Source organism: Euprymna scolopes, chromosome 29 (genome assembly GCF_053919585.1).
Source record: "Euprymna scolopes isolate OS-2025 chromosome 29, ASM5391958v1, whole genome shotgun sequence".
Lineage (NCBI taxonomy): Eukaryota > Metazoa > Mollusca > Cephalopoda > Sepiida > Sepiolidae > Euprymna > Euprymna scolopes.
In genome coordinates, this window is record NC_136510.1 from 39,246,023 (window position 1) to 39,257,587 (window position 11,565).

General features: G+C 35.3%; 1 protein-coding gene across 3 annotated transcripts in view; it reads left to right on the forward strand.

The window, feature by feature from the left end:
* The window catches only part of LOC145252604 (uncharacterized protein KIAA2013 homolog), a 161,003-nt gene extending 149,689 nt beyond the window's left edge, over positions 1 to 11,314 (forward strand). For all 3 annotated transcript variants that reach the window (XM_080112303.1, XM_080112302.1, XM_080112304.1), the window contains 3 exons: positions 625 to 889; positions 5,741 to 5,865; positions 10,889 to 11,314. In XM_080112303.1, the coding sequence (XP_079968429.1) occupies positions 625 to 889; positions 5,741 to 5,865; positions 10,889 to 11,076 (578 nt within the window). In that variant the 3' untranslated portion in view covers positions 11,077 to 11,314. The remainder of the gene's footprint in view (positions 1 to 624; positions 890 to 5,740; positions 5,866 to 10,888) is intronic.
* The last annotated feature ends 251 nt before the right edge of the window (positions 11,315 to 11,565 follow it).

Here is an 11,565-nt window from a genome sequence, read left to right on the forward strand (position 1 = left end):
CTCTCAATGCAACAGAGGGACGAAACTTTTAGAAAATTTGCCTTTTCTCTAAATTCACGAGGTGTGTCTAGAATTTCCCCTGCATTAAAAAGCAAAAATAAAAGAAAAATCTGTATAATGTATGCACTTCTGACAGAAAGAAAATATCGTATTCCAAAAATTATGTAAATTGATCAAGTAGTTTTCTTTTTAAATTAGAAAATGAAATTCTGTGACCAAACATTAATAATATCGCGACACCATCTTTAAAACAAAGGAAATAACTCCAAGTAATTAAAACTTGAGATTTTAGAACCATATTTTTTAACATGGAGACATTGGAAAAACTCAAATCTGCTTAAAAATTATTTTCTTATTTAAAACTATTTGATCAATTTATATGATTTTTGGAATATATTTTAGTTCCGTCATTGTCATACAGATTTTCCTCAATTTTTTTTTAGAAAATTTTTTTTTTATATAGAGGAAAATCAGGACAAACACCAAATTCTTCAAATAAAAAAAAATTGATGGCACCGTATTTAATATCCACTGTACATTTTTTCTTTTTTCTTACCTCCCCTTAAAAAAAAACAACACTTTTCCCAACGTGACATTATGTGCGTACATCCATCATCCATGCAGGTGCGGAAGGTGTTTTACAGGCAATGGTCCTCAGTATTGGTGGGCTGCACTTCACCAACCATCATCTGGAACTCACTATGCAACCGAAAGATCTTCACAGAGACTTCTTTTTCCGTCGCATCAATTATGGCAACAACACCCACCTGAACATCTCCGTGATTGTTGGCGAGGATAACAAAGCCAACTTGTATGTCTCGCTTGATAGAAACGACCGGCCGTACTATGCCTGTGATGCGGGCTGTATTGATCCACCTGTGTCGTTAAGGTGAGTTTAATTTAACACTTTAATCGTGAAACGTCCTTGTTGGCATGAATTCAATTTTTACAGTCTTCTTCAAGACTCTCTCTCTCAATTTGTAACCTAGCGAGACATGTAGAAATTCCACAGTTGTATCCCTGTAGAGTTTTGTGACATATTTCAATTCTATTTACATCCAAACCTCATAATATTTTTATATAGCACTCTTGTTCAAACTGAAACATGCTTATCTAAACACTCTGGTTATAAGGTCAATTAAGTTTCAAGGACCCCACCTCAAAATAAAAACAAAAAAAAATTGACAGATACCTTATTCAAAAACTTTATGCTTTGTACTTTTAGATTTGAAAACAATTTTTTCAAATCGGTTAAACAAAAAAAAAAAAAAAAAAAAAAAAACCCCGGACATCTGTCTCCTTCAAAAACTTCAACTTTCTACTTTCGATTTTAGGATAAAAAATTTTGTCTAACAAAGCGAACCTTTTAGGGGCAAAATCAGAAACAAAATAATATGAAGGATCTTGGAAAAAAAAATCGAATTGTGTTGAAGCATTTTCTTTTCTAGAACCAAGTTTCTATTTAGCACCCCAAATTTGGAAGAGATCTGAATTTGTCAAAATTTCGTTTAATGTCACTTATTTGAAGTAAATAAACATTTCCCAAAAAAGTGAAAGTTTTTTTTTATTTTTAAGCAAGTTTTAGAAAATGTAATTATGTCATTATTTAATTAATTCTTCGCCTTTGGTTTAAAAACGAATCACTTGGGTCATAAGGACCTCAGTTTACTTTCGACGAGTGGCATCTATAAACAAACGGATAATAAAAAAGTTCTGCTTTTCATCACAAGGTCGACAAAAGAAAAGGTGATCAGATATATTAAATATTTATTTACAAAACTTTTTAATAAACAAGCACAAAGATTGTGTCCCTAGTGTCCTAAATTTTCGGTTTAAAACGACTTCATTCTATAGGATTATTTGATTTACAAGGTGCTTTCAATAAGTTTCCATACTTTTTTTCGTATGGCCACTTTTATTGATAGTACACACATGAAACTCTAGTCCCCTTCGAAGTAATCTCCTCCAGCTGCAATGCACTTGTTATAACGTTCTAACAACTTCTGCAAGGCCCCATGGAAGTCCTCTTGTGTCAATGACCCTCATCAGTCATTTTTATCTTTTTTTACATGGGGGTCACCACTTATCAAGGCCTGGAGGCCACTCAGGGATAAGGGTTATTGCGTGTACAGTAATCAATGAGATAGTATTGTAGTAATGATTAGTATTGGAGATTTGATAGTGTCTTACTTAAGGGGACGGTTTATCAGGAATTTGTTTATGCTGGATTTGAAGACATCCAAGTTGTAGTCAGGTGGGAATCGTGCACTTCTGAGAAAGAAGCTCTGCTTATGGAATTTACATTTGGATTTAGGCACAGATAAAGAGTGGGGAAAATTATTGACAGTAGTTTCAGCCAGATGGGTGTTTCTCGTGAAAGATTGGCGAGGGGGGACGAGAGATTGGAGCTCAGACGAGCACTTGCCATGGAAATAACGATAAAATAAAGACAGGCTTGCAACATCTCTTCTGTGGGAGAAAGGCTGCATGGAAGAGAAAAGGGCATCCCCCACCAAACCACGAAGTCTATTTTGCACTCTGTCAAGGCAGGATAGGCTGTTTTTAGCAACTCCTGCCCAGATGTGGCAGCAATACTCCATCCTTGGACATACTTGGCTTTTATACAGATAGAGAATTGCATCAGTAGTGAGATATCTTCTGGATCGATAGAAGGATCCCACCACTTTCCCAGCATCCCTGGCAACAGATTTGATGTACGTGTTCCATTTCAGATCAGGAGTAAAGGTCAAACCCAGAAGCTTGTCAAAACATGGAGCCTCCCCAAGACGAGAGCCATCCATTTCAATTGATGCCAGATGGGGATCAGAGCGTTGATGATATAAAGATAGAAGCTTGGTTTTAGATGCATTAAAAGTAACCAGCCACCTCTTCCTCCATTGTACCACGCGCTCAAGATCAGAGGAGAGAGAATTAGAGAGAACTTTGTCATTTACGGTCTTTGATGTGTTGCCATAGATGGTCGTGTCATCAGCATAGATGTCAACGAATGATTAAGTATGTGTTTTGGGAAATCATTGATGTAGATCAGGAAGAGGGTTGGGCCCAGGATGGACCCCTGGGGGACTCCAGCATTAATACTGTGGGCCTCTGATTTCTGCCCATCAACCACTACTCTTATGAACCTATCAGAAAGAAATGATTTAATGATTGAGAAAACATTTCCAGTAATACCGTAGCTGGAAATCTTGTGAAGTAGGCCCTTATGCCATACCTTATCGAAGGCCTTCAATATGTCAAGAGCAATTGCCCTGGAAAGGAAACCTTTGTCAGATTCACTAATCCTATGTGATATAACCGTTAGCACATCTGCTGTAGATCTTGCAGAGCAGAAACCATATTGCATGTCACTAAGAAGGTTGTTTCTGTTCAGGTGGTTGACTACTTCTTTATTTAATATGGATTCCAACAACTTACTCATTACACACAGGAGACTTATTGGTCTGTACTGAGAGGGAGATGACTTATCACCTGAATTGTTAAATACAGGGCATACTGATGAGGTTTTCCAGGGTGTTGGAAAGCACTTCTCCTTAAGGCAATGCTTAAACGGTTTTGTAAGTATGGGGGCAAGTTCTGGTTGGAGCTTTTTCAGCACTATAACTGGAATACCGTCAGGGCCAGTTGCTTTACTGGAATCAAGGTTCTTGATTAGCTTGGCGACCTCACGCACAGATATTTGTATGTTGCATAGTGTGTTGTCTGTTATAGGAGGAAATACAGGGAGTTGATGGCCATTGTCGCATAGGATAGAATTAGCTGCAAAGTTCTTGGCAAATAGTCTGGCCTTGTCTGATGCTGACAAAATGACCTCAGGTCCATTGATGATAGTTGGGATAGAACGCATGCTTCTGTTCAAGATCCTGTTTGCTATTTGCCAGAACTGGTGGGAACCAAGCCGCTGTTCAGCTACTTTGGATTTAACAGACTGAGCATATAGCTCTCTTGCATTTTTTATTACTCTTTTACAGTGGTTGCTGGCAGTCCTGAAAGCAGCTTTAGTCTCAGTACATCTATTATGTTGGTAGCTATGGAAAAAGTGATTTCTGTGCGCGATGGCAGCAGCACATTCAGGGGAGAACCATGGCTGGCTGTTAGGTTTTTGTTGGAATTTTTTGGATGGTATGAATCGGTCTATGCTTACAATTAACCATTCGATCAGGTCTGATACTATAGAGGACACATCCTTTTTAAACATGGAATGCAGAGGTAGGTCAGATATGAATGTACGGAAGCTATCCCAATCAGCCATAGAGTATCGATATACAGTACGGTGGAGAAGTACGTCTGAAGACTTGTTGCATTTCATTTTTATCTTAACTGCTACAACAGAGTGGTCAAAGGATCCCAGAGGAGATAGAATGGAACATGAATACAGCTCTCCTCGGTTGTCTCATATCGACAGCATCATGGTTTTCCTTGAGCTTAAGGAATAACTAAAAATCATAGGGAGGGTGAGGAACTGTCTTGATGCCCATCTTGGTCATGACAACATCTTTCTTTCTAATCTTCTGTGAGCACCCATGGGACAAACTTTGCGCAAATCTTTGCATCATCGGTTTCTCACAAATAATTGTGTGTACAGTTCTCACACTGATTTCAAACTGTGCACTTATTGTCTCTATAGATACATGACAATCTTTATCCATAAAATTGTTTGATGTTCTGATTTCCTTACTCCTTCTACACCTCTCATCATCCCTCACAGACTCCCTATCTTCCTTGAATTTCTTATGCCATTCAAAAACTAATGCTCGATTCATACAAGATGGTCCAAAAGCAGTCTGAAGCATTCCATAAGTTTCTATGGCAATTTTTCCAAGTTTAAAACAGAATTTTATATCGTTCTTTTAAAGTGTCATTGTATCCAGATTGCATTTTTGAAATTCACCAGCTGTGACAATCAGGCTTTAGTAGGGTGCATTCGAATTCCTGCTGTAGCTGTTCATTTGAACCTGAAATCATAAAATTTGGCCAGTCATCTCATAAGATATATAGCAATAACATACTGAATTTTCAAGAGTCTACAACAATTGTAAATGCCTGTACAAAAAGGTCTGGAAACTTATTGAAAGCACCTGATATGTAGGTGAAAGTTACATTTTTGGCAATGCTTTCAGTTGTGTTCTATATTGTAGCCAATGAAGTCCCACATTTTATATAACCTTGACCTTATCAAATTTGGCCAAGTTAGACTTTTGACAGAATATCAACTTATCTTGTCAGGTGGAGGTATGCCGTCTCATAACTGACATGTTCTAGTTTTTATTGAAACATTTCAACTAAGAGTTTTTTAAAAAAAATGTTTTTAATCAAGATAATTATAATTCAATTTATTAAAATTCAGATTTTTAAAAATTAAAGAAATTTCTAATATAAAATTATCTTGATTTAAAAAAACAAAAAACAAAAAAAAATTAAATATTTAAAAAAAAATCAGTTTAAATTTTTTAATAAAAACTAGAGCATGTCTGTTCTTAATCAAAATAATTTTATATTAGAATTTAGTTTTTAAAAATAATTCAAAATTTTTTTTTTTAATATAAGATCTATTATCATAAAATTATCTTGATTAAAAAAATTAAAAAAAATGTTTTTTATTCAGGATAATTTTATTGAAACATTTAAACTGAGTTCAAAATGTTTTTTATTCGAAATAATTTTATGAATTCTGATATTAGAATTTACATTAAAAAGTAAATTTAAAAATGTTTTTCTCTAGTAAACGTTGGGTTCAATTTCCTGTGAAATTAACGGAACCAATCACCTCCATTCTGTACATCACCGCTGATAAGCAACACATGGAGGAATTGAAACATGCAATACATGTGAGGGAAATTGTTGAAGGTAAGTAAATATTTCTGCTAACTTTTCCACTTTCTCACAATTTGTCTCTTTTTTTCCTGTCTTCATTTCTTTTCAGTTCTGTAGGCAGTGCTTTGCCACTTTTTAGTGGAATTACACTTTTTTTAAACTAGAAAAAAGTGAATTTCTATTTAAATCACTAGAATTCATTGCTTTTTGGTTGAAATCTGCTTTTATTTTTTTCATCTTATTTTATTAAACAAATTTTGAATTAAATTTTTTTAACTTATTTTTATTTTAATTTTTTCATTTTATTTTTGATATTGATATTTTTTTTTTCTTTTTCATTTCCTCTTTATTTCTCTTTTCTTTTAATTTTTCAACGTTAATTTTTTTAACGTTAATTTTTTTAACGTTAATTTTTTTAACGTTAATTTTTTTAACGTTAATTTTTTTAACGTTAATTTTTTATATTTTATTTTTATTTATAAAAAATAGTATTTAATTTCTTTTTAAATTAGAAAGTTATTTTATTTTTACTTGTTTCATTATTTAATTTTTTATCAATAATAAAAAGCTGATTTCTATCAAATCGTCAGGTCTTTTCATAGTTTTCCATTGCTATTTGGCTAAATTTTATTTTTTTCTCTATTTTGCTTTCTTCCACTCTCTCACTTTATCTTTCTCTTTCCCTGTTTTCTCTCCTCCCTTTCCTCTCTTCACCTTACCTTTCTTTTCCCTCTTATGACAGTTCTCTCTTAAAACTGAAAATGTTAATTTTTCCATGAAGGCTAAGACTTCAAATGATTCATGATGGAAATTACATGCGCACACGCACATGCACGCTCAATGTCTTTCTCTTAAATTGCTTTTAGTTGTTTCTGAATTTTTGGAGATGATGTTCGATAATTCGTATTTCTTTGATTGTTCAGACTACTGTTTTCATCTTGGGTGTTATTCTCACACTGTTTCAGCTGATGTAACCTCCTGTTGTATATTCAAGTCTATATATATTCTTATATGTGTGTGTGAATTATATATTCATGGATGCGCATTCGTGTGTATGTGTAACGTGTGTGTTTTGTTCATCCGTCAGAGTGACGAGGACCATCTGATCATCCTGTAGGTTAGGGTGGGAGAGTCATCATCGGTGAGTGCGGATATGGCTGATAAACCCGATCTTTGCTTGAAAAGTTCTACTGCAGTGAGAACAGGGAATTGTAGCAGATGTCAAGGGCTTCAAAACATTGTCCTTCCTGTCCTTCTCTGCAGCAACTTTTCAGTTACTTTCATATTTGCAGGCACCGTCATGAACAGCGGCCCGCCACTTGACTTTATCTAAAGCTGTTTGCCCTCCCATGATGATGGATCAACGTTGAAAGCCTTCAGTGATGCCTTCAAAGTGTCTTGAAATCATTTTCTTTGGCCGCCATGGAAGCGCTTGCCATGTTGGAGCTCAGCAAACAGAAGCTTGGGAGTCCAGCACAAGTGAGGACTTCCGTGCCTGGTATCCTTTCCTGCCAGCCTATGTCAAGCAGTTTCCTCAGTCTGGGTATATGTGTAACATATATGCATATAATGAAAATCATACCTTCTTCTTCTGTTCTCCTTGTCTTCCATGTTGTCTTGTTGACCTGGAACCAAAATGCATGCTCCCAAAAAACACAATGCGTTTTCTTATTTGTGGAGACTGCTTTTATCACACTCTCGGGAAACGTTTTCTATATACAACCCATTTCTGATTTCTTTTTCTTTCTTTTTCTTTCTCTTCTTCATATTTCCTAGATGACCAATCTTTTTTGAATCTTGCTAGCTGCTTTGACGAACTGCTCCCTACTAAACTCTCAACCGAACTCCCCAAGCATGTGTGCGTCCTTCCTTTTTATATTGAGGATGGGGTCTATGTAGTTGATCTGACCGGATGCACCTGCAAGCCAATGTGTCAACAACACGTCAGAGTGGTGTCGTTGGGTTTGATAAGTCTTAACCTTTTGAACCCCATCATACTAAACGCCATATCACACTAATCGCGCCATGGATTCCATAATATTCCAACTTTTTTTTCTGGTATATCTTGATGATGGCTATTATTGGTGAATTAGTGGCAAGAATGTTTTTTTTGTTTCCAAAACTTCAAATTGTTTAGAATTCAAAATATATGATTCAAGAAATGAGAAAAGCTTCGGGTTATTTCCGTTTTTGTATTTGACATAATGTTTCTGGATTTTTTGATGAGGATTGATATGGATCAGTTGAACTACTGTGCTCATCTTGTATGTTATTCTCACAATATTTCGGCTGACTATGGTTTGTTTGCCCCCCCCCCCCCCCCCCGCCAAATACCCAAACATTCTTTGCAGCATTCATCAATAAAAGCTATTGTCAAGATGATGAAAGTAAAAAGGTTACATTGGCCAATTACAAAGTTTTAATATTACAAAAAACATAAATAACAAAAAGAATTCCTCAAAGTTATGTTTTCTTAATAAAAAGTAAAGAAAAAAAACAATTCACTAAATTCTCATATAAAAAAAAAACCTGAACAAGTCTCAGTAAAATGGAGTTAGTACACTGACGACGATTGCAAAAGCACCCTAGAATTTGGGCCCATAGAACTCATAATTACAATTGTATAAATTCTTTAAAGATTTCAAGAGGGAATAATTCATTAATTAAACATTTTAAGAATTATCTCCCTTGCCTGGATGCATTAAATAATCGTTCATCTATCTTCTATTATATAAAAGCAAAAATGTGTTTGTGTGTGTGTATGCATTTTTTTCGTATGTCCGCCAAAGGTTTGGGGGGGGGCGCTCGGAGGAGGTTACTGTTTCTTAGAACTTTTTATATTCTCCCTAGATTATAATATGTCCGATTTACGAAAGGAGGTTGTAAATATATTTTATTCGAGCGACTTTTACATGCTAAAAATTCCCACTATTCTCCCTTCACGCCTATTTGTTTGTGGTTTTCTTATAAAAAAGCGAAACTTACGACAGCGACTGCAATTTTCCGGCTTCGTGCCGGGGAAATTAGATTTGATCACTGTGTCGAAAAACCCCTCATATCGGACAATTGCTATTCATTTGGACACTCCCTTATTTATGGGGAGCTGCCCCCCCTCAACATCTTTGGGAAACAAAACAAAACTGCCTCACAGCCAAAGTTAAATGCGGCATTTCATTCCCTATCGTGTGGTGTTTGGCCTCATTAAATTTATGCACCTGTCACTTAACTCTTTAATTGTTAAATTAGAACACTTTTTAGTTCCTGTCCCGTCGTGGCTGAGCGGTAAGATGCCAGGTTTTTTTATACTGTCTTTTCCACCTTCGCGTCAAGGGTTCGAGCCTACCTGCCCTCTACAACTTTTTATTTTCTCAACACACACACACACACACACACACACACACACACACATATCTAAACACCCGGGCAACGTCGGGCACCCCTGCTAGTCTTCTATAAAGGACAAAATGTATGCATGCGTTTGTGTAAAAACGATGCTTTTGTGGAGAAACAAATAAATAAAACAAGAAGCTTAACTGGCCTTAGGCCACATTTAAAAAGCAATGTTCATTTCTGCGTGTGCATGATTCTTAAGTTAATTACCAACTCCTTGATTTCACTATCCGCTACGGTGTAATGGTTAGTGAGAGAGACTAATTGCCCTATGTTTTCGAGTTTGATCCCATCTCTATCTTTTAAAAAATTTTTTTTTTTTATCTTTGTGCCAATATCCTCCACCCGAGCAAAAGTTAATTACCAACTCATTTTTTTTTATTATGTTCTTTTCCTCCTTCGCGGTACGGATTCGAGCCTGCCTGCATACTATCACCTTTTTTTCTTTTTTTTTTTCTTTTTTCTTTCTTTTCCTTTTTCTTTTTCTTTTTCTTTCTTTTTCTTTTTTTTTCTTTTTTTTCTTTTTTTCCTTTTTTTCTTTTTCTTTTCTTTCTTTTTCCTTTTTTTTCTTTTTTTTCTTTTTCTTTTTCTGTTTTAATACCTCCAAACACTTGGACAACGCCCCCCCCCCCGCTAGTCTTCTAATATATAAAAGGCAAAATGGGTGGGTGCGTTTGTTTATGTCCATGAAAGGCTTTTTGCGTCAGGCTCCTCACATCGGTTAGATACCGGGAGAAATTTTCACATACTTCCCAGATTGTAATATCTCAGATTCACAAATGGACATCGTCTCTATCTTCTTTTTTTTTTTTTATCGAGTTTTAAAAATTCCGACTGTGTGGTCGTCTTTGCTGTTTGTTTGTCTTTTGCGTATAAATAAAGCAAAACTAATCGAACGCTGGCGCCAACTCCCGGCCTTCGCTTGGGTAATATGTTTTGTAATTCATCCTTGGTCAATTTAGAGGAAACCCTTCATACTGAGACAATTATTATTTATTTGAATACTGCTAGAGTACCCTCTTTCTTGGGGAAAGCTGCTTTTCCCCCCACATTAAAAATGATGTCTGTGGTTTAAAAGCAATGCCATTTCTTCAAGTCATCTTTTGTTTGACTGTTAAATTTAAATGCTTGATACTTCTTGTCGCGTCATGGAATAGGAGTAAGACGCTAGTTTTTTTTTCACTTCCTTTTCTGCCTTCGCGTCGTGGGTTCGACCCTGCCTACTACCAATTTTTTTTTTTTTTTACACCTCCAAACACCCGGGCACCCAGGCTAGTCCATTATAAAATACACATGCAAAGCTGTGTATAGAAATGATTTGAGAAACTGTCAAAGCTTTGAAAGCTATCAGCTACATGAGCCACAAGTTGTATTCTGACAATCTGCTACCTTTCGTTTTAATGACACGTCAGCAGGCACCAGTTAACGAGCTTAAGTAAACGTGAAGTCATGATTACTAATTATGAATAATTGTATATAATTAGTTAATTAATTTTTTTTATTTATTACCTTGAATTAGTAGTTTTAAACTTTTTTTAATTTATTTTAACTCTTTACATTAAGTGGCTTCATGCCTTGTCTGGAGTGATTTTCATTTTAAATGAAAAAAAAAAGAAAAGAGAATCAAGTTTAAAATGATATAAAGACAATTTTTTTTTTTTTTCAGCTCCTGCCCATGAACATCACGTGATCGCTTTACACAAGCATGGTCACAAATTCGGTGGCTTACCCACTCTCTTTTGGGTTTCGATTGCATTTCTTGTGATTGTTTTTCACCTTTTCCTCTTCAAGTTGATCTACAATGAATACTGCCAGGGACAGGAGATTTTCTCTCGATCAAAATATAATTTATGAAGAGCAGATACGATGCAGCAGTAAGAAAACAGAATCAAGAAGAGAAGCCAGTGTTTGAATTATTGTTCGAGACGAGAAAAAGAGGAGCTCGACCATGTTTGAGAGAGGGAAGGGATCATCTTTTTTTTATTTTTCTAAATTTCATATTCGGATTGTTCTGATATTGTTTCCATTCTAACGCTTCGGATGCTCTACCTGAGAGCTCCCTCCTCCTTTTTTTTTTTTTTTTTTTTTTTTTACAGTCTTCATCAAAACTGTTACATTGGAAAAAACAAAAAAAAAAAAGCCCCAGAAAATGAATAATGCCTGAATATGAATAAAGAACTTCCGACAAAGACTGGCACATTACAATTGCAGGAAAAAAAAAGTTTTTCTTGCACTTAGTGTTATGGGCAACATAGAAAATGGACATCAAATTGTGTTAGTTTTAAAAAAAAAAAAAATTTATTTTTCAATTCATCACAATATGAAACATGGTAAAAAAAAAAG